Source organism: Halyomorpha halys, unplaced genomic scaffold (assembly GCF_000696795.3).
Source record: "Halyomorpha halys isolate HHAL.00 unplaced genomic scaffold, Hhal_1.1 Scaffold803.1, whole genome shotgun sequence".
NCBI classification, from domain to species: Eukaryota; Metazoa; Arthropoda; class Insecta; order Hemiptera; family Pentatomidae; genus Halyomorpha; species Halyomorpha halys.
The window spans coordinates 43,153-67,446 of NW_027115654.1; the positions used below are offsets into that span (position 1 = coordinate 43,153).

General features: G+C 31.0%; 1 protein-coding gene and 1 long non-coding RNA gene across 2 annotated transcripts in view; one reads left to right on the forward strand and one right to left on the reverse strand.

Moving 5' to 3' along the window:
* Positions 1–1,260, reverse strand: part of LOC106686276 (uncharacterized) — a 4,270-nt gene extending 3,010 nt beyond the window's left edge. Inside the window, exon 1 of the long non-coding RNA XR_001343988.2 lies at positions 394–1,260. This is a non-coding gene — a long non-coding RNA (uncharacterized lncRNA). The remainder of the gene's footprint in view (positions 1–393) is intronic.
* A 994-nt stretch (positions 1,261–2,254) lies between these two features.
* Positions 2,255–24,294, forward strand: part of LOC106686272 (uncharacterized) — a gene marked incomplete at its 5' end in the record, with an annotated part of 42,557 nt that continues 20,517 nt past the window's right edge. Inside the window, 12 exons of the mRNA XM_014429465.2 lie at positions 2,255–2,293; positions 2,490–2,579; positions 2,646–2,714; positions 4,577–4,786; positions 5,463–5,661; positions 6,641–6,804; positions 8,300–8,467; positions 9,707–9,911; positions 20,092–20,276; positions 20,430–20,498; positions 21,648–21,731; positions 24,157–24,219. Of these exons, the coding sequence (XP_014284951.1) occupies positions 2,255–2,293; positions 2,490–2,579; positions 2,646–2,714; positions 4,577–4,786; positions 5,463–5,661; positions 6,641–6,804; positions 8,300–8,467; positions 9,707–9,911; positions 20,092–20,276; positions 20,430–20,498; positions 21,648–21,731; positions 24,157–24,219 (1,545 nt within the window). The remainder of the gene's footprint in view (positions 2,294–2,489; positions 2,580–2,645; positions 2,715–4,576; positions 4,787–5,462; positions 5,662–6,640; positions 6,805–8,299; positions 8,468–9,706; positions 9,912–20,091; positions 20,277–20,429; positions 20,499–21,647; positions 21,732–24,156; positions 24,220–24,294) is intronic.

The following is a 24,294-nucleotide window of genomic DNA, read 5'->3' on the forward strand; positions in this document are numbered from 1 at the left end:
AGAAGATAGATGAAGTAAAAAGGGTGTAATAACCTAGATGTTGATCGCCCTGAATAAAAATCTAATCTAATCTGTCTAAATTCTTAAGAAAAGACGTATCATGAATCACTTAATTTTTATTTCAGAAATGGAAATACATGCAGTGATTTTAAAAAGTTGAAAATTAAAATTCAACAGGTCTATATGAATAAATGAGCCATTGAATGTAAAAGTGATATAAGTTAAACCTAGGGTTTTGAGAATCCAAAAATTTTCAGGAAGTTCTATGAAGTGAATAATAAGGAATAACATTTTTGCCTTAAAATATAGTCAGACACAATGATATCTAAAAAGATAAAAGCACCTAAACTTGTTCTTATGAAAATTAATTTTGATGAATACACAATAACTTACAACTCTCTACTGCTCTAATCATTAGGTGAACATACACAATGCACATCCCATAACACACATACGAAACTCCTCCTACCAGGCAATCACTTTCGTTGACACATGCGCAGGTCCTTAGCCAGAAACTGAAAGCAAAAACAGCTCTTAAGCAAGCTCCGCCCACCATGGGCCAAACAGAACGTGATTGGCCAGACACATTCCCCACCATACCATCCCATACAACGTTTTATTTAGCTTTCTTATTATAGTTTCTCGTAAAAGACGGCTAGAACAAGAAAATCTTCGTCTTAGCTTCCTATGTTGTTGGCAAATTTTACAGCTATGTTCCTTACGGATTTTTATTAGCCCCGACACATTGAGTAAAAAAATTATGTGAAGTCAAAACTAAATATTAACAAAAAAATAATTACTCAAAAACTGGAAATTGATATGAATTATTTTATCAGCGTCTCTTTTGGTAGTACATAATTATAAATCTTCGTTCCCCCCACTATGCCCGTATAGATTGAATGTAATGACGTCACAACCAATGGTGTGTGTTGCTGTATTTACAGGGTGTGATTCCACCGGATATTGGTTTGTTGTCCCACAGGGTAAGTGCTCAACTTACGCATTTACTACATCAGCCCATTGAGCGCAAAATGGGAGGTCAATTTGATATGAATTGTATTTCCTAATGTGAATGAGATATGAATATACCGTTAATAGGTCTTCCTTATAGGTCATGCTTTCTGCCGGAGAGGTTAGTCTTTATCATCGTTGGTCTGCCCTGTACCTCAATTTTCTTCCGTATTAACCCGTGCCCTAGTGACCATAAATTTCAAGCTTGTGCCACTCTGTGGGATAGTACAGCTACAGAACTGGGTTGAATTCCATCCCCCCTATTTCCTGAGCCCCCCCTCTTCCATGTTCCTCCTTCCCCTCCCTTTATCATTACCTGTTTCTCTCTTCTCTTCCCCTTCTCCCTTACCACTTACTAATCTTTACCTTAAAAACTTAACAGAGTGGGGATAATTCTTTATTTTAAATAGTTGTCAATACTACAAAATTAGTAAACATTCTTTACTGGATTTCATTAAATTAACTCTAGATGTTTCTATCTCTTTCACATCGTATTAATCATTATTACATTAAGAGAAATTAAAAAAATTAAGATTATTAAATCATTAAAAATGCAATCATATTAATACCATTACATATTTGATAGCTTTTCATGTCACAGTATTGATTTATTTATCAATGAATGATGACGTATATGGCAACTGGACTAGGAATTAACATTTTCTTAGAAATCTTTTATTTTCGTTTATTATTCGAATTTTGATCAAATAATAATAATCTATGCAATTTTTATTATAATTTTTCATACATTCCATACAATTTCATAGTTCAAATAACAATCCTTGTAGATCAAGGTTGGCATGATCTTTAATATAAACACTGGCATTGATGGTGGTAACATTGTACTAGTAAATGGAAATGGCCGTTTACAATAATTTGGAGAACAAAACATAGTCACATTTGATTTTAATTTTATATCGTTTTGAATATTTTTTATTAATAATGTAGCGCTTCGCGTAATAAAATCAAGATATGTGCCATTTATAAAAATACTCCGTATTTGGAAAGTTTCGGTTGATAATAGCATGATGAAAATATATGAGTGCATCATTGAACCTGGTGGGTTTGTTTATTTTTGATTACTCTCTAGAATCATTGTATCAACATTAGTGAACTCAATTACTTAATTAAATGAAGAAGTAAAGGTACGTTTTATCATAATTTTGAATGTTTGTTTATGTTTTAGGTTAACTGTTTTTTAGTGTATGTGTTTATCAGGAACAACTTTTGTGTGTTCCAGTAATATTGGGCTCCAGTATTCCTGCCATCCAGTGCTGGGGCTGTAAGTAATCAGGCTTTTTTAATTGTCAAATAGATATTATGAAGGGTTATTCAAGAATGAATGTTAAGTGATAACAGTGTGAAGTGTTCGATTTTAGTTTGACTGTACTCATTCTAGTCCTTATGCAATTTTTTTTCTCACTTTGTTATTGTTTGATAACATTGATATATTATATATTTATTGATGTTTGATAGAGGTTGTGGCAAAGGAAGGCATCGTGGACTCAATACCTCAACCACTAATAGAGGGGCGCCCCGCCGGCTCTCTACTCGTAACGCCACAACAGGTAACTTTGGTATTCATTATTATTCTTTTCTATTGGAGGTTTATACTTAACAGTACTTATTAACAGTTGCAGCAACTGCAAAGGCTTCACGCTGGGGAGCAGGCGGGAGGCGCCCTAACCCTTACACTACAGCAGGTACAGTTTATAATACTAATTCAGTTTTAGTTTTTTCATAATTAAGTATCATGAATCTGGATGTTGGCTGATAGTACCTTAATCTGTTTCTACAATGCATGGACAAACTGTGGACTTTTTATTCCGTATAATTTTTGAATATGCATTATGTTTAAAATTATTTATTATTTAATTGCAAAGGCATTACACAAGTATTAAAACTTATTGACATTTGACATTTATGATTATTACAACATATCAGTGTTACTTTAGTAGTTGTGTAGATTCTTATTTCTTTCATTGGCTTAAAGTCATCCTAAACCGAAAATGAAGAAGGCAATTCTGTACAAAACAAGTTGCTGCAGTGAAAACTTCTAAACTCACTTATATATAATGCTACATGAAAATTTAGGCTCAACCTCTATTGTAAAGGACCCATTAGAGGTTTATTCACACCTTTTGAGTTAGTTATAGTCAACAGATGTTGTCCTATTAAAACAGTAATATTGATAATAATCCGAGCAGTAATTTTGAAATTAGCACTGCTGAAGCTTGTTTTATATAGTGGTATCATGAGAAATCTTGACCTTTTATTCTATGCAAACTTTAAAATATACCAATTTGATTAATAAAATTATTTAAATGATCAACATTTCATAAGAAAAATCATTGGAACATAAGAACTAAGATTAACTTTAGAGGTGTTTTATATTTTGTGTTTCACTTGACAAATTATGTAAATTTGCATCTCATGCTAAAAATATTAACTACTATCTAATTTTCTATGAATCCATACCAAGTGATTAATGTATGAATGTTCTGTTGCTTATCTAGAATTTTTATTACGGAAATTTAATTTTCTGTGGTTAAACATTTTGTAATTTAATATTGGAGGTTTTGCTGCTAAAACCATTTCGAAAGGAGTATGGCTTTTGTGACTATTACGTCTGTGCAGCTTTGTTAGTATTGTCTGTCTAAAACATCTTTTGGTTGTTAATAAGTAATAAAAAAAAACTTTTTATTTACAAGATTTTGTTTAAAATTATTTGTATTGTAGGAATTATTTTGTAATGGAATAGTTTTATATACTTATTAAATAAGTTAGACTTTTAACTAATGCTGTGAACTAAGCTTGCATACTGATTTAAACATAAATTATCTTTTATCTCTCTATGTATAGTTAAAAGAATCAATTTTTTTTTTTTTTTATTAGGGTTTTAATTCTGATAATGGTAATATATATTTGAATATTCTGAGTTTCCAATTATTGTAGATTACTGTTTTATAAAAAGATTTATAATCTCATTGTAGTGTCATTTTAATTCTTTCCAGTTCTGTTGTAAATATATTTAACAACCTAAATATTGTAGTTGCATTACGACAGTGTTTTTTGTAATGGTTTGTTAAAATACTTTGTCTATGTTTATAAATTCAGTCTTATAATTTTTTTTTAAGAAATGTTGTAATTTCATATAGAAAAAACAACCTATGTATTTTCCACATAAAGCAAATTTTTAAAGTATAAAATTGAAGATTTGATAATCCATGGTTAATGATTTTGGAATTTATTTAAAAGTCTTTATGTTACTGCCATAATAGGACATTTTGTGTGCGTAAATCAATATGTTGCTTGCAATAGATATACAAACTACTTTATTATAATTAGTTGTCTTGAATGATTGTAGTTCTAAAAAATGAATCGAAAAAATCAGACTTATAATAAACATTGAAGATATATAATTTGTGTTTATATATTAATTTTATCATAAATTAATATTTTTATTTCCATAAATTTAATATATATATATATTTTTCAATTTATCATGTTTTTAATTTGTAGTTTGTTCAATTATATATTTCAAATTATTTTTTTGTTTTCAAAGGGTGGTGGTGGGGTGGCTCCCCAGTTGGTTCTGGCTCCTCAGGGATTTCTTTCGGGGTCAGGACAGCCTACCGAACACATTTTACATACTTCACAGCAGATTGGTCACACCAGCATTCAGCATGTATTACAGAGTAGCATCAGTCATGTCAGACAAGCTAGCATCCTTCAATCCAGTCTTCACCAAATACCTGTTAGCCATGCTTCGCAGGTATAGTATAGGATATTTTATGAGTGATTATATTGTTCATTGTTTTTAAATCGGTTGTTTTAGTTATTTACATGGTTTTAATGGTGTATTATGTTCTTCATTACATTCAATTTTTGATGACATTCAACTATAATGGTTATAACAATCATTATTGTTTATTATTTAATTAGAATAATTTAAATTTAACTTACATTATAAATATACATCTTTCTTAACTTTCTTTATATCAAGAATTTGTTCCTGGTGTTAATTTTTACTTAGATCTTTTATGTATATTGCATTAAAGTGAAGTGTAAATTTTTTTTCAGCAAAAGACTAAATTTAATTTTGGAGGTTTAATTACTAAAAGTTTTGGAGGTTGACTATCGGTTACATTTTTGCCCAAGATTTTGTGGGATGGGTAGAGTGTAAATTTTTGATAAACGAAATCTTTATTACAAAATATTTCTTGTGTATATTTTGTACTTAATTAGGAAATATAAAATGTTTTTTATTTTATTATATTTATATAATAATGGTTTCATTTTTTTTTGTTATAAATAAAACCTTTATTATAAAATTATTTCTTGGTTCGCTAAAAAAAAAAAAATATATAATATCATACCTGCTAAACAATGAATTTAAAAATTAATATAAATATTGTTAAGATATTTATATTATTATTATCTTGTTGAAGGCAAGTGGAGGCGAGAAGATTGGGAGTCCCATCAGTGGTGGGACCCCCAGCTCCCCCTTTTCCCCTAGGTCCCTTACCCCTAGTCCGTCACCCACTCAGCAGCAGCATCGCCTTACTCCTCAGCCCAGCCAACAACAGATCCTTCAGCAACACCCAACAGTCTTGCAACTGTTCCACCAACAAGCAACCCGAAATACACGTAAGCCATTTTGATTTTCTAATGAAGCAGTGTAACATTTAGATTATTATTGTACTTATGTTAACTTAATTATATAATATTATATTCTAAGAGGATAATTAATGTATGTTATGTTCATATTATTAACCATCTCCTACTTTGGTTTTGATTGATCATACTTACTTATATAAAATTGAAATTGATATAAGGTTTTTTTTTGTTATGTCCAATAAAAATTTGTTTTATTATACACGTTGGCTTGATGTTATTGGATTCCTGAGAACAAGAGTTAAGAGTCCATTGTGGCCAAGTTCGTTATAGCTCTCAGTTTAGAGTGGTGTGGTTTCTAAATAAATCTTCACACTTCCACTCTTACAAAAGGGTGATTAATAATTTAAATTTCTATGTTATTATCAAAACAAAAAGTAATTATATATTTAAATCCTGTTTGAGGTTGACTACATTTCTTATTAGCCTGAAACTTCTGCCAGTTTATTTTTGATGTTACTATTAGGCTCAGGTACACTGCAGTATGGTTGATATGATAGTTTCTGTGCCATAAAGTTTTAGATTCGGTGTAACATAAAAACTTACAATGTTGATGTATGTCATATGTTATATCTGTAACTTGGTAAAAAAAGGTCCAATGTCCATTTTGTTTGTTTTGAGAAAAAGCTGTTTCATTGCTCATTGTCATGTTTTATTTATTGTAGATTTGACGTTGGCCCTTTGAAAAAACCTCCAACTTGAAATCTAGTTATATTTGATCTTCATTTCATTTATTACTCCCATGTTTTTGAATTAATAATTGCTATAAACACAAAATGGGTATATTTGGACACTGGTCCTTCTTTTACTAAGTTACAGATATGTGTCTGGAGTTGTATGTTATTAATCAATAATAATAATTATGCAGAAATTATTTTACTTATGGAAAATAACTTAATGATTAATTATGTTATTATATAGAAGATTTTATAGTTATATTTCTTATTTTTAGTTAGTGCAAGTAGTACAACGGTGAAAGGAAAACAGCCTCCTCAGATCCTGCCGAAACCACCTGGTGGATCAGGAGGAACACCTACTAATTGTGCACCTAAACAGCCTCCACCTCAACCTCAACCAGCACAACAGCAACCACAGGGCACTCTACTCTTAAATCAGGTTAACTTATCTATTACTAATTTTTAATAATGAATTGTCTGAGAAAGTGTGATTTAACACAATTTCTTTTGTTTGCTATAATATAAATCTATTAAAGGAATAGCATATACCCTTAAAGCTTGTTAGATATTTTTTGTATCTGATGGAAATGCCTCATTTGGTTAAATAAGGTAAAATCGGTTTTTTTTTTCTTTTACAACTATTCAAGCCGAATTTTATACAGTGACAGCTTTCATAACATCCTCATATCCCATACGTCACATTAAGCATGGCTTGTTTCACCAGTTAAGATTTTTTTTTTTTCCTAATTATCTTTGTCCTTATATTTTGGTTTTGATACCAATTCAATGGATCTGTTCAGCTCAATTCACCTTTATTTAATTTCTATTTCTATTACAAGATATGCTTGAAGTATTCTATAGTCATTTAGATGATAAACTCTGTTTATAAATTGACATTTAATGTATTTTAGAGGAAGCTATTTTAAAAAATTGGGATTTAAATCCTACCAAACTATTTCAATGACGATAAAACCTGGCTGATGTTTAAGACCATTTTTGAGAAAGTGGTAAAAAAGTATTAAATAAAATATATTGTGGAACTTCCAGTAAAGCTCTGGTCACATTTAGAGGCATTGCCATGGTATAGACTAGCCCAATGAGTTCAACTGGTGTCATTTACAAGGTAAACCTGTTTACAGTTTTGTAACCTGTCGCCCTAAGGTGGCCAAACACTGCCAAAATCAGGAGGGTACTGACAAAGGCAGGGTGAACGTTTGTCATACTGCTCCTCTAAATGTTGCTTCTCCTTGGGTTAATTTTAACAAAGAGTTTTATAACATGGCAGGGATATACACTTATTTTTTAATTAATGAGAAGAGAGTGAGAGATTCTTACATGAAATGTAATTCTAAAAGTGTATACATTCTCAACCACTTAAACAATAGAGTTAGCGGTTTTTCGCAAACGTTTTTGTCTGTAGAGCACATTAACATTAGATTAGACAAATTTGGTTTAATTGTCTGATTTTGGTTTTTTATTACTCATTTTCCAATTTTTCACCACAAGAATAGATATAGCTTTTATTTATAGAAATCTGGACTATAAACATAACTAACACATACCAAATTTTATTTCAAAATACCTTTTAAAAAAAAAAATGCCTAAATAATTTTTACTTATTAAAGTACACTTCTAATTTATAAAATTAAATATTTAATATGGATATGACTTAAAGGAATTAAATTTCCCATCTTATTTTTTATTTATAAAACTGGAGGTGGATCTCAGTTTATTCTGCAACAGGACTTAAGTTAATGATAAGATCTTAAAGCTCTAAATATGTAGTCCAGTTATTTTTTTTGTTTCTATTGGATGATAAAATTCAATCAAAATAGAAAAAAGATGCAAACAGCTTTTATTTTAATATTCACATTTTTTTTTTTTTTTTTAGGTGTATGATTTATTTAAAAAATAAAATATAAACTTTTTTCCAGATGGTTCCTAATGGTGCAGTGTTAGTTCAACAACAAACTAGTAGTGGCGTTCAGTTCATTTTAAAATCTCCACCTCCCCAACCGCAACCTAAGCCTGGAATTGTACTTGCTAATGGAGGCCTCCAACCACAGGCAGTCATTGTCCAAGGGAGGACACAGGCTCATCAGGTTTGTTTATAAGCATGCTAGTTGCTTATTTTTATATGTTTTTGATTGAAATGTTTGGGTTAGTATGTTTTTGAAGCAGTACTAAAAATATGAAAAACAGAGTTAAGCAAAATGTGAGGGTAAAGTTGTCTTACAAGGGGAGGCTATGCTAGTGGAATTAATGATTTCAATGAATTTTTTTTAAATTATACATGGTTGAAAAAAATTAAACTTGTGTCCAAGGGTTCTTGATAATGCACTATAGGAGCTGAGAAAAAAATATTTTACATATTTTTAGAAAGTTTGTATGTTATTGCATACTACTTATTCTCTGCACGTATTTGTTATATACTAATAGATTTTTTTTGTTGAATAAAAACAAAAGATTCGTGATTGTATTAAATAAGTATGTGTGTGTAAAAATTGCAAAAACCAAGTCACTTCCAGTAATGTAGACCGAAAAAATTTTGTTAAGTAAACATCAAGTCAGATTTGTTCTCAACGCCCATTTGAAACCCTTAAATATAAATTTTCATATAAATCAAAAATTAGAAATTTTGAGAGCTTGTTTTGTGGGGAATATTTTTTTTTCCTGCCATTGTCCTGAGTTTAGAAATAAAGTTAAATTTAGTTAAGAAATAAAGTCATAACTCCTCGCCTAGTCATCCAAATTCAACGTAACTACAGCTGTTCGAAAGCCAAACCTCAGCTCTTCTAAACCATATCAACATCCATTGCATTTTATGTATATGGAAGAAAAAGCAGTTTCAAATAAAGAAAAATTACTCAAACATTTGATAAATTCTCCATTCAATACATCTCCAGTTGTAATTTATTTGTGAAGGTCCAATTTGTATAATTTTTTGTAGCTTAGAGGATCCTAAGCCCCTTTTAAGTTTCGTGTAGATTAATGATATCATGTTAAGTTATTGCAATTTTTGTGATTGTTGGCAAAAAATTGAATATCAACTTGTAATTAAAATTAATTATCAACTTTATTTCTCCATAAAAAGAATATTTTGTCTCACTTTGCCTGGTCAGTTAGTAACAATTATTTTAATACTGTGCTGGTATTATGGCAATGGGAGGTGATAATATACCAATCAATTTTTTTTTTTTTTCGTATGTAGAACAAAATAAATATAGTCAATTGTATTTATTGAGTTTAAATGTACACAAAAAACCAAAATTCGCTTTCTATATAGTAGGCTGAAAAAATTCTTTTTTATATTTTTAATGACATATTTGCTTAATTTTCAGGTGGTTAGGTTGGTTCCTGGCCAGATGCAATTGCAACAAATTCAAACCTCAGGCCCTACATTCATTGCTGTTCCTTCACCAGCTGCTTCACGAACCACTCCTCCTCCTCATACTCCATCTGCGATTGCTCTCAAGAAGTTAAAAAAGAAAAAGAAGGATAAAGAAGAACCAAGACTCGACTTGGCCAACCTCATTAAAATATCAGGTAAGGTGCTTTACTATAACATGTAGATATAAATGAAAGTAGTTACAAAACTTATAGAAATTCAGATTAAATAGTTATTGGCCTAAGTTCCTTATAAAGATAATATTTTGAAATTTAGTAATATATTCATTATTCTGATTCATTCTATTTAAATAAAGTAATAGAGTAATCTGTAAAGTACTCCGTTAACTTTTAAGTTCAAAACATATTAATATTGAAGATGAGGGTAGATAAATTAATATTGATGTTTCATGTATTTATTTCGGTTTTTACGTAAATTATAAACAATTTTTATGTCATGACATATTCATTTCTTCTGACTTATTCCCATAATTTAATTAAAATATTTATTTTATGACACCACTAAATTGCTTTAATTTATGAATTAAAAAGAGAATTTACTTATAGCACTTACAATTGTTTAGTTCTTAATTGTAGTATGAATTTGTCATGACTATAGTATATGTAACTTTAATGATATTTTAAATTACATTTTTGAATGAACACTGAAATAGTTTTATTTTCGGGTCACAGCCGCTTGGCGAACCAAAGGTAATGCATAATTTTCTTAACCTCAGTGTTAGGTATAAGAAAACTTAATTTAAAGAACAGTTAATTATTCGTTTAAAGTATCTGGTTTTCCTTTTTTTTTTTTTTACTTTATAAAAAAAAATGTATATTTATTTAAATTGAAAATAGATGTATACTAAGCATGAAATCTCTGTGAACAGAATTAAGCTAAGCAGGTGTGTTTGTGTTTGTCTGCACTTTGTATGTTTGTAAATAATCAGCTTTTCCACTCATCTAATAGTTTAATTTTACTAAGTGAGAATGGAAGTTTGCTTATATTATAATCCATGTAGTTTCTTAAAATATTTTTGTGGCTTATTTAAGATGTCGTGCTACGATTTTTATTGATGTGCCTAAACAAGCAGCCACATACATAAAGCATTTTCATCTGTATTATTTTAGCTTAATATCAAAGTGCAGTTTGTTTTAATCATTTACCAGGCTTAACTTAGTTTTCTTTTGATATTACAATTTTTCTTATACCTATAAAAAAATCATTTAAATAAAATTAATGTTCTATTAGTTTTAAAAAATTTTCATGTTTATTAATTACTTTCTGAGCTCATTTTAATACTGAGTTGATGCTATGTTTGTATCGATGTTTCTTTCACATTGATGTGATTCTCTCTGCACTGTTCTGGCACGTGTAGAGAATGTTGCATGGTGTTAATAGAACAAAAGTTGAGATATATTCAAATTTTGGGCTTTAGGCAATATTTCTTAATATAAAAATAATATTTTACCATTAGAAATTTTATCTTTCGAATTTCAATTTTTATTTCCTCTTAACCGTTAATAAATGTAATAACAATTATTGGATTACTTAATATTGGATACTTAATAGACCTTTTTTTTTTAATTACTTACTCAGTTAGCTGTTATGCACTTTGACCTGCTCATTTTACTTCATCTTTTATCTTTTTTTTAATCCAGCGATACCATAATCAACTGCAGTATTTATTCATATTTTATTTTTGTCTTATTACATCTCCTAATGAAATGATACAATTTTATCTTTTATATCTTAATCTATTCTGTTTGCTTTTTATGACTTTAGTTTGTCTGGTTAGTTAGGAAGTAATTCATTTTCTTTATATAACTTACATAAATTATCTAATAAATATATCAGCAATATTTGATATTAAATTAATTTATAATCTTAAACACTTTCTTGAGACTGGTTAATATTGTTAAAATAAATAATTTAATTTCTATCTATTTTAGTCTCAACAAATTTTATTTTTCTTAAAAGTCCGACGTTACGGCCAATCTGGCCATCCTCAGGGACAATCTTAATACAATTTTGGAACTAAATGATTTAAAAACTCAACTTTATGTAGGCTTTGTTACAAGGATTGTTGTGATAAAATTTTAACAAATAGTGACTGTGATAAATGATTTTAATTTTGGTTTTAAGTGAATATTGACTAATTAGAAATTGTTGTTTAGACCTGGGCAGAATAGCCTGAAGTTGAGTTTTAAAATCATTTAGTTCCAAAATTGTATTAAGATTGTCCCCAAGGATGGCCGGATTGGCCAAAACGTTGGACTTTTAAGAAAAATAAAATGTGTTGAGACTGAAATGGATAGAAATTAAATTATTTATTTTAACAAAATTAAATTAATTTATTTAAATTAAAAAAAAAAAATAATTTCCTATTTTGCCACTGTCAATGAAAGCATTTCAACAGATAGATTGTTTTTGATTTTGAACATTCATTATGGACTTGGTATGTGGTGATAGATTCATTTTAAAGAAAGGACTTCCAGCTAGAAACCATTTTAAATTATAAATAATGCTCATTAGAGTATTCAACTCTGGTCAGTTGCTTTAGATTTGAACTTTAAATTTGGTATTCCAAAGTTGATTGTTCATTTAGTGAAAAATGTCATGACTGAAATTTGTATGGAACATAACTAACCCTAAAAAAAAAAAAACAACCCCCCTGACTGATGGAGTACCTGGTTGGATTTTCTAAACAGAGGCTGTGAGATTCATTGAATCTGTCCATTCAACTGGTAGTTGAATGTTAAAAAAAATTCAATTAATGGAGTTATTGCGGTTTTATATGTTTTTCGGATGTTGAAACCAAATTTGAAGTTTCAAACACAATATCCTGGTATTGTCTGAAAAATTTGGCAAAAATTGCAAAATTTTCGTTCTTTAAGATTTTTACATGTAACATCAAGCTTGTTCATTTTATTGAAAACATCATCCTTCCCAAAGTTAAATTAGATAAAATTTACAATGAATTTTATTCAAAGAATTTGAATATACAATCTAATAGGTAAGGAGCTAGAGTTTAAAATTAGTAAAATTGACAAAAATTGTGTACTTTGCAAAAAATAAGTGTTCTTCAGATAACTCATAAACCATATATTTCTTGAAGAAATTCACTACAATATACAATTTAAAACAGCATTAAATTTTCTGTAGAATTCATGTAAAGTCATTAGAATGTGAGAGTGTGAGGAAACATTAGAGCGATTGGACTTTAGATGAATTTTATTCGAAGGATTTGAATGAGCAGTCATGCTAATAGGTAAGGAGTAAATCAAGTTACAAACTTTTTTTTTTTATAGCTATCAGCTTATTTATTTTTCTCTTTACCCTGCTTTTCCGCATTACAGGTTTTGACACCATTACTCTGGTGTGCATTTGTTAATGGTGCTGATAAACATTTTCATGTTTATTCACCTATCAGGCGGTTCCAGGAGCAGGTCTTCCTCTCCCAAGATTGAAGCGGGTTGTGCCCACTTCATTTTTCCATCCTTTTTTTTTTCCCTATTGTGCGCCAATAACAATCACGCCGATGATGCAGGCAGTACTACAGCACTGTGGTGAGCTCATTAGAGCTTAAGATTTGAAGATTCCAAGGATCTTAATAAACTTAAGGGATTGATCAGCTCGCACTGCTTGGGATCCACACAATCCGCCCCAAAACAGTGCAAACCTCAGTCATACAAAGCAGTCACACCAGCATATAATATGGCATGCACTCTCATCCTCAGCATTACAGAATCTGAGCCCTGGGCTGTTAGGGTGATCCAGAATAACTCCCAGGTATTTCACCTCTTTGGCTTGGTTAATCTGGATATTATTCAATATAGGTGATCTTATTGTCACCTTTCTCTTTTTAGTGAAGACACAGACACTGACCTTGAGTGGGCTGATACTCAGACGGTTGTTCTTATACCAGCCCGCCAGAATGATTGCTGCAATATGCACTAAGTCTGAAAGTACATGTGGATACTTTCCTTCAATCAGTATAGCAATGTCATCTGCATAGCCATGAGTATAGTAGCCTGCCATACTTAGGGTTGTTAGTAGAGAATCAACCACAAAGCACCACAGTAAGGGAGAGAGCACTCCACCCTGCGGGGCAGCCCCCTTTGGGCCTAATCCAGAGTTCAGAGTGCCCAAGGTCTGATTTGAGGATCCTTTGTTCCAGCATGGAGGTTATCCAACAGGATCTATATTTCTATCCCTTAGCACATGATTAATAACACTATAGGGAGTCTTGTCAAATGCACCTTCTATGTTGGCGAAGATGCCAACTGTGATCTTTCGATCCTAGAGACCAAGTTGTGTAAGGCTACCTTGCAGGATTTCCCTGTTTGGTCGGCAAATTGTCTGGAATGTACAGCATTTGCTGACAATTCCTGTTCTCTTATATGTCTATCCACAATTTTTTCTAATATCTTCATTTTCATCCTTCATCAGAAAGGATGTGAGACATATTGGTTGAAATGCTTTAGGATCCTCATAAGATTCCTTCCCCAGTTTGGATATATAGCACACCCTGGATGTCCTCCATCCATTGGGTGTTTCCAAGTGCTGAAGTACCTCTGAGGAGTTCAAGAATATGTGCTCTGAACACTGGTAGGCCTTTCTGCAACAAGTAGGAAAGATTCCATCAGTGCCAGGTGATTTGAATGGCGATAAAGAATTAATCACCCATTCGATTTTATCAATAATAATAATACTTTTGGCTTTCTCCCACTTATCTCACTGTAATTGTTAACAGTGGGAAAAAAATAATCATTCTCCAGCAACTCATAATTAGGGAAGTGGGATTTCGCTGACACAAAGGGTTTCTCGCTCAGTGGAGGTCGCATTGTCACCCTTTTTTTAGCAGTCCCAGGGTTGCTTGGAGAGAATTTTACTTAGGAGGGATGTAGCCAAAATGTTATCAACCTTAAAACAAAACTTCTTCCAAGATTGTCTTTTTGCTTTGCGAATTATTCCTTGCATTATTCCATCAGAAAAAATTCCTGTTGGATGTTTGTTTACAGACAGGATTGCTGCTGTGATATGAGTTCACAATAGCATCCGTCAGTGAGTCATTAAGACATTCCAGCTGCCAATGTATTATTTATTACTTTAGGACAACATCTGGTAAATTCAGTGAGATGTGCGTTGTAGAAATCCCAGTCCATGAATTTGGGATTTCTATATATCGCATCGCATCTCATATCAAGAGATAAATCCAGATAAAGAGGGTCAAAATATCCAGGCCATAGATCTGCATGTCCTGTGCCCTTAGGCTCTCAAGACTAGATACAGGGATTCTAAGCACAGTGAAGAATCCTTTCATGTCCACCCATCCTGTAACTGCTATATATCCAGCACTGTGGGTGGAACTCCCCAAACTCGTCCAAGGTGTCCAGGAATTTGGTAATTTCCTCCTTAATAAACTACAGTGTGCCTTAGTAAGTTGGGTTTGTGTGGAGTCGCTAGGCACAATCGCAACGTCAAACCCGCTTGTTATTTTGGCATAGCTCTTAGGCTTGCCATCCATACCCCTGGGTTTCTTTGCAACTGGTGCCCTAAGGTGTTGGATGGAAAATAGTATATTTTTAGGCTCCCTCTGCTATTCAGCCACAGCTCGAGCCTCCACCTAGCTTGGGTGTTCTTTACTTAAAAGCTTTGTAGTATTGGTAGTTTCTCTAAGTGACGTATTTGAGTGAAGTTGTTCTCTGAGAGAACATAGAGTTCGGGTTTCCTCTGCAACTCTCCCACTCTGAGTCGTATATCTTAAAAGATATAAATTGGTTTTTAAACCTTAACTGAATTTTTTAAGAATATATTTGCGGTTGAAATTGTTCCACATTAGCTTTTTTAAAAACAATTATGTAGAATATACCACCCAGTTAAGAGTTAATGATATTCAAGGTTCAGAAGCCCATATTTTGTTAATTATTATATTATTTTCATTGAAAAAATACTATTCCATATTGAACAATATTTTCCAATTGGAAAAAAATAAAATAATGGTGCTCTCACTGCCAGAATGAGATTCTATAAAGTAATTCTTGGAAGCAAAGAGATTGGAGGATTCCTTCCAACTAATCCTTCCTTCATCTAGTTGTGCTACCTGTTGGTTCAAAAACTTCTTCTCTGATTATTGTATGTTCCCTTTTGTCCCTGATCTTGTGAAGCCTCATATGGTTCTTTAGTTTTTTCTGCCTATGAAAAGTAGTGATGGGAGCGAGGGGGGGAGGGAGTTAAAGACTTACTATACTATTGCTTTCTTCCTCTCACTTTATCTACTGAGCTACTGATCTTTTTTCTTTTGTCACTGAACATTCATTTAATAATTAAATCTATTTTTTTTTTATAAATCTGCCTGATTGTCGATAGCCAATCTCTACTTTACACCAACTTTTTAAAAATTAAAATAATCTGAAAGTGTACTCTATTTTTACACTATTTTTATTCTGATTTGATCTCATTGTTGTTATGTATCTCTATTCTTGCCCAGACTCATCCCTTCAACACCCTCATTCAATTCCTTGTAATGTCTTAGGGAGAGTCTTTTACTATAAGGAGCTTAAAATCATAAGTATGATCATTCCTATGTAAGATTATTTCCTCCTGAATCGGTTTTAAATTACTATTAATCAAAATTATGATAAAAACTTGTCTCACATTTATGGGAAAACATTACTGTCATTTTTAATCACTAGCTATTAGTTTTAGCTAATTTTCTTATGATGTTCTGTTTTTAGTAATTGGTTATTAAAAGTTTATTTTTAATTTTATTAAATTAATGATGACAATGCTGACCAATAATTCCTAAACATGCCTATATTATTTTTTTAGTTGTGTGTTTTAATCTATTAATTTATTTCAGTGTTCTGCATTTAGGACCATGATGTGCTGTTGAAACCAATGTCAGAAGACTAAATCATTTTTGTTAAATAACTTCTAAGTATATAGCGATATTCTGACCTTTCAACCCAAGGAAATATGGTTTTATTCTTTAATCTTGGATTTTATCACTTGATTTCAAGATCAATAAATTGATATTAAAGATAAAAATATCTATTACTATTTCTAGATTTTTGATTATTTGATGTTCCTGAACAAGTATAGATACAATTTTTTTAATGGTTTTTCCACTCAATTTCTTCTTTTTTTTTTTCTTGATGTCATTATAGTGCCAAGGAGCCTCTATCCCAATGCAGCCATGCATCTCAGTACCTACTAAGCTGCCACATTAATTGGATAATTTTGCCTCTCTTCCCTTATTTGTTGTTTATATTCTTCCTGATAGGAAGTTCTGGGTTGATCTCACAGCCTCCTCCAAGGTTGAGCTTCCATTGCTTTCTTTGGTACTCTGTACTTCTATTCGACCTGTGTAACCAAATAACTTTAACTCTTAGTTTTCAACCAATGTCTTTAGCTACACATTCCTGACACGGTCCCTCTTGGTCTTTCCAATGGTTCTCCGCAGGAATTTTATTTCAGCTATTATCCGGCTGGCTTGCTATTCTCACTTAATTTCAAGAGTATTAAACAAGATCAGAGTTCCATTAATATTTAATTTGCCATGGGTAATACTCCTGAATTCTGGATCTAGACCCACTGTAACCATTGTTGATATGTATATTTATGATTGATGAATCTTTTGAACTATTGTGCGAAATTGCTACATGTAAATAATTCTATTATGTAATGGTCCAATTTTCTTTAATAATCATTGATGTTTATTTCTTTTCAGAAGATATGGGTTATGATTGAATTGTAATTCAATAATTATACTGATTTATAATTGAAAGTAAAAAATTATATTTAAAAGTTCTTTAATATGCTGCCACATAATTTACATAATATCAATAGTTTATTTCAGAGTAGAGCTAAGTACATTTCCACTAACTTTAGGAAAAATACAATTAAAGGTTCTCTCTTAAGGAAATTGCAACTTTTCATTCAATTATTTTTTTTGACTAAACATTTAAATTTTTTACCTAAATCTGTTCAGTCAAAAAAATTAATTGAAAAATTGCAATTTTCCTAAAAGAGAGAACCTTTAATTGTATTTTTTCTAAAGTTAGTGGAAATGTACTTAGCACTTCTCTGAAGTAAGCCATTAGCATTTAGAAATTTACAAATGTTTTATTAAAGAATAGAAACAAAAAAATTTAAACTAAAAACTTTTTATCTGCTTATAAACTCTTATGGACTGCTTATTTAGTCTCTAGTGGATCACATAAAATTATTTCTTAATAAACATTGCAATCAGATAAAGCTTTACCTCAAATCAATGCCATCTTGATTCTTTCCTTTCTTATTAGTGGCTGCATAGAGCATAATATATGCCTTTCAGGCGACAGAGTTACTAACTACATAAAATCTAGAAAACTTATATTTTTGACATACTTTTGAAAAAAAATTTTAATTTTGAAATGAAATATATTATTTGCTTTTCTGAAAACTATTGAAATTGGAGTTAATCATTCTAACATGTCAGTAAATTATAAACCAGTTATTGTTGAAAACACAGTCTGCTCCATTTAAATTAATATAAATTTTTATTTATTTTATAAGTAATGTTTCTTTTCATATGCTTATCAAGGGCAACCATATCCTGCTCCATACATTGCAACTGAGGGGGGAGGGGAGTCACGTTTTCATTTAATGGAAACGCCACAAAACTAAAAGTCGACCTCCTAGGCCATATTCAAACGGCCTGGCACTGCTGCAGTTGTTAAGACTTATGCCTCAACTCCCTTGGCTACAAACAGACCCTATCTCATTCCTACTTGTCAGAGTGTTATTATATTTGTTTGTATGGTCCTGTTAACCGACATTATATTTAAATGTACATTTACATCTGTTATTTGGTTCCCAACCCATAGAAGTCTACGGATTCCCAAACCTGAAAATGAACCATGCATGGTCCAACTCTGACTTCAAGCAAAGATTGTATTCCTTACAGATGATGAGCATGAGCATTTTGAGACACTATAATAATGAATTTACCTGTTAAAACTTTCAACTAACACTAATTATACATCAAGAAAGGTAAGTGATAAAATAATTCTAACAAGTAGTCCTTACAAAACATGTACTGCCAGGCTCAGTACTCCCATGAACTACCTGTTGGGGACCTCTGATTTATACCAAAAACACATTTGCCTTAAAGGTTTGCTGGTATTGACAGTAATTTTTGAGTATTGGAAAATAAGGGTTTGCCATATTCTATTCACAAATCAAACATTTGTTATCGTTCCATGTAAATAAAACCGACAAGAAAATTTATTGCTTATTCTAGATTTGTGGTTTGAACCAGTTTAATTGAAAAAGAAGATATGGAAAAAACAAAGAGACAATGTAGAGTTAAATATCTCAATTTTTACAAACCATAAATTCCTTTTTAACTTCTACATGACTTAAGAACAAGAGTGATTTATTTTTAAATTCTGGTTGCATATCATAAGTTGAATGTCGAAAGATTTTAAAGTGATATTCTTGGGTATTATGGGATAAGATACAGTATTCTGGAGTACTACCAGGTTGTTCTTTTAAAAAATTTTTTTTTTGGCTTCACAAACTTAATAAATATTCCTAATTATGGTATTTAGTTGATGATTTTTATTATTCAGATCATATCAGTTGAGCTTCTTTCAACTACATATTTTCAAATATCGAAAGATATGATAAGCTGTTTCAGTTACTCTCCTATCTTCTACAATCTGTGGTGTACCATTGATTTACTTTTGGTTGTTGGATAAAGCATAATGTTCAAACTTCAGTTATTTTTTGTCGGCATAATTTATGAAAAGCTTCTAGACATATATTAACTGATCGTTCCCTTACTTACCTTTCTTACTAAGATGTGATTCTTTGCTGCTAATTGTTTCACTATATGATTTGAGGTCTTTTACTCTTTACGACTAGTGCAATATGATTCAGGTTGATGTATTTTCCAGCAAAGAATATCTGGTCTAACTTATCTTTGTCTTCTCCCCCAAGTTTCCAGGCTCTTTATCTTTTCTGATAAAAAAAAAAAGAACTTATTGATTTATGATAATTAATTGATTTAAATATGTATGTATACACACACTCACACATATATATATTTTTTATTGTGTTTAAAAGTAAATAATTTTTTTTTTTTTACAAAATTTTTAATTTATTTTTATGTTGAAACATGAATTTGATGATATTCCTTCAGGATGACATTCACTGTGACCCACATATAACTTGCATGGTGGCAATCAATTATGAATAATCATTATTACTGTTGTTACCTAATAAAATAACTATATTATTGTTTGTCTAATTTGATTTCCATTTAATTTGTTTTATTTTTTATATTAGGCATAGATGAAGAAGATGTGAGTCCTGTGGTTACCCAAAGCCATTGCCACCAGGTGTCACAAGGGACACAGGTGAGCAAAACACCACCTCCTAGTTCTCCTAAGCAGCAGCAACCTCAGCCGCATCAACAGAAACATCAAATAAATCCATCCCAAATTTTAGCTCAACTTCAAGCCCCTGCTCAGGTGATAATAATTAATTTTATTATAAAAATAGGAAGTGTAATAAATAAACAGTGTGAACAAGCTGAAAGTATATTTACTCTTCTCTGTTAAAATGTAAAACTTATTGCTCATTAAGGGAAAATTTAATTGAAATTTGTGAATTAATGATTACAGGTTGGAGGCGGATTAAGGCTTTCTGTTGGAGAAGATGGTACTATGGTTGTTCATCAGACAACTGATCAGGTGTGTATTTTATATCTAATGTCATTGCTTTTGTCAGGCTCCAATCTCTGACTATTCTATAATTTTGTTAATTGTTATAATTTTATCCTATCCTTATACTGTTGAACTGAAAAGAGTTCAGGACATATGTTGGTCCTTCTAGTTGTAGTAAAGCACCTAGCCCAAGTGCATAGGTGTTCAATGTTAATATATCACATTCGCTAAGCATAACACATACAGGAAAAAGATATAAACCTCATGTTAGATATTTGTTTTGAACAATCTCGCCTTTTATGTGGAAGGCCAAACAGTCCCCTTTTTGAACATAATACTCATTTTTTGTCTCTTGATATTGAAATGGGCTTTATTTTGCGTGTAAAGATGTAAATAAAAAATTCTATTTTGATGATCACAACATAAGTTAGTGGCTTTGTTGTATTCATGCAGGAAGTGAAAAAAAAAATTGTCTTCAGAATCTAAAATGTCCGCTCACATTTTATGTTTTAGATATCATGGGACATATTTGGTAGACCCTTCAACCAACCCACCTCAAAATGCCAAAGAGCAATGTTAAGGATACTTAGCATGTTTACATTCGTTTACCAATATAAGTTGGAAGAGTAAAAAATTAGAATTTACAAAACTATTTTCCCTCTTACTGTTTTTTACGGATGCAAAACTTGGTCTCTTACACTTAGAGAGTAACAGCACCTTAAGGATTTTTAAAACAAAGTATTACATGAAATATTTGGACTGAAAAAATAATGAGTTATCTGGAGTAAGATGGGCATATAAGGTTGTAGGGCATGGTAATGAACGGATTCTTAAAAATCTAATTAATATTGAATGAATAGGTAACTATCCAATGGGTAGAACGAAGTGTAGGTGGGAGGATTGCATCTAGACTGATCTGGTAGATTTTGGTTTGCAGGGGTGTCACGGGGCAGACATATGTGGACATCGATTGGTGATATCGAACAGCGTCAAACCTTCGGGCTCATTAAGCCTTTATTATTATTATATTATATATTATTAATCTCAGATTATATTTTTCATATTTCTTGGAATATGTGTATTTCTGTGTGCCAAATTAAGGTACGACTTTTCTTATTATTTGATGTAGTGTGTTGTAAATTATACATTTTTTTTTTTTTTTTAATGTAAATACAGACAACAGTAACACCCAGTATTGCTGCTGCTGCTCAGTCTCAGTTGGCCCAATTGATTGCCGAACATGGAGGACAGATATTACAGGTAATTAATGTTTTTACATTAAATTTTATGGGCTGTTGTCGGTATGAAAACTTTTGTGTTGTCATATTTGAAGTTTTCAATGAGTGAGTTGCTTTTTTGTATATTAGTGGTTTCTCTTTTCTAGTCCTACTATATTAATTTAATTTATTTACAATTTCAAAAAATCAACTCTTAAATTAATAATCAGTGGTAAATCAGTAGTGTATCAGTGCTAAATTTTTAATTAAATTCACAAATGCTATATTTATACAGTGAGATAAGATTGTTTCTATCAGATATTTTGTAACAGCTACTGAAATGTAGTTGATTTAAGGGGTTGGCTGAGATTTGGTGGATATAGTCAAAGGGGGTGGATTGGGACCTGACCTGATTCAGATTGATACTCTCAAACAATTTTAACCTTGCAGGTACAGTGAGAATTGCTACTTGCCACTTACTTTAGTTGGTGGTGGGGACTGCTACTTGCTATCAACGTCCACCATGGGGGTTGATACAGTCGAAATGGGCCTGATACAGATATTCACATTGTTAAAGACAATCTTGGCCTTGACTGTACAGAGAGGCAGAGGGAGGGAGGGATTGCTGCTTGTTAACTACTAACTAGTAGAGGATGGAGGGTGCTACTTATTAATTACTTCATAGAAGATGGGGGCTGCTACTTGCTATTAATTTTTTCATTTCGAAAGAAGGTTTTTAGTTCAGCCAATATGGACCTGATCCACCAAATATTCTACTCATAATCTTGGTCTTGACAGTACGGTTATTGTTTCCTGAATTTCAGTTCTGTACCACCTTTCAATAAACATTACACAAACGTTTCATAAGTTTCACAATAAATGCAAAATATGACCCATTCTTATTTCTTCCCCCTTAACTTTGTTATTGGTTAGTATCAAGATGTAAATGTTGCCACATGAAGAAACAACTGAAGGTGCTTGTTTTAGAAATCGGAAAGTGTATTTTGTGCTAAAAGTTCCTGCATGTTCCTCTAGAGCTTCAATGATAAAATATGGTCATGCCATTTAAATGGAACCTATAATCATTTAGCATTATTAACTTAAGACGATAAATCTGTCCTAGGTAAAGATGCCCATTAATTTTGGTTTACCTCTTCAACACTGTTAAGTTATAATTCTTTTTCTCCAAACTTTCATAGCATTATGTTTCCTGGAAAACTGTTTAAATGCAATGTTGGTGTGTAACTCAAAAATTTCATTATTTGAAGATACTAGGACTAATTATGGGGTACAGGTAGGATCTAGAGATCTAAAGCTTGGGTGTTAAGATTATGACATGATATGACTTTACATGTGTTAAATAAATTTTTTAGTTGACCGAGAAGAACATTTCAATCTCCCTTTAAAGTATAAAGTTTTACATTTCAAGATACATTGAATCTCAGAATCAAAATAAATAAATATATACATAATCTGTTTATCCACTGTTTGTGGCTTTAGTGCAAGAATACTGGGACTTTTAGATTTCGGAACAAATCCATGTCACCCCAGGATGGTCCTCAGAAATCATTACCCTTTGCCAGTTTTTTATTTTGTCTTTGTGTAATTATTTTGATGTTGATTGTAACACATGTTATTTATTCTTTTTCATTTATTTTTATAATAAATAATTAATTTTAATAATAAATCAATTTGCAGCTTTTTTTGAAATATAATTAAAGTCTATTTTATCTATATGTCAATGAAAGGTTAAATATTTCTTTGTTGTTGAAACTGGATACTTCCATAGAAATCTTATAAATAAATTTGTCAAAATGTACCACTTTTTTGTTTACCCAAAGAAACTTAAAAAATATCATTTAAGAGAAATTAATTTGCAACCAAACTAAAGTTTATTTTCATTCTGTTATATTTGGATTTCTATTGCTGTGTTCTTTTAATAATTATACTTAAAATAAATATTAATTTGTTGCTTTATTTAAATTATGTTGGAATTTGGAGATGATGTATGATAAAGGAGAGTTATAGAAATAATGCGAGTAAAAATAACTTCATGTTAAAACATTAAGAATACTGTTTTTAATGATTTATTTTGCCATTTTTATATCTTTTACACATTGAATGTCAAAAATGGGATAATTCATTTGTGTTATTGCCAATGGCTCCATTTGCAAGTTATCTTGTTGTTTGTTTACTTGGCATATTTGTGCAACTACTGAACAATCTTGTAACAACCTAATATTGTGGGTATACAACCTAATACTACATTACGCTATGAAATTCATAGCTGCACAAATATGTTAAATAACTCTTAGTTAGCATCCTAGACAATAACATAAACTATCAGTTATCTCGTAGTTGGCAGTAAATGTATTAAACACAGTTTTGGTTTTCTTTAAATATATATGAATGGTAAATAATTCTTATAATAAGTTTTTCTTTCTTTTCTTTTTTTTTTTTTTTTTTAGACTAATACTTCTGGCTTATCAAATAATACCTCAAAGGAAACATCTTTTATGCAATCATTGCAGGTTAATTCTATTTTTGTTCAGAGAGAATAAATATTTGTGAAATTATTCATTTTGAAACTCTGTATTGTATATTGT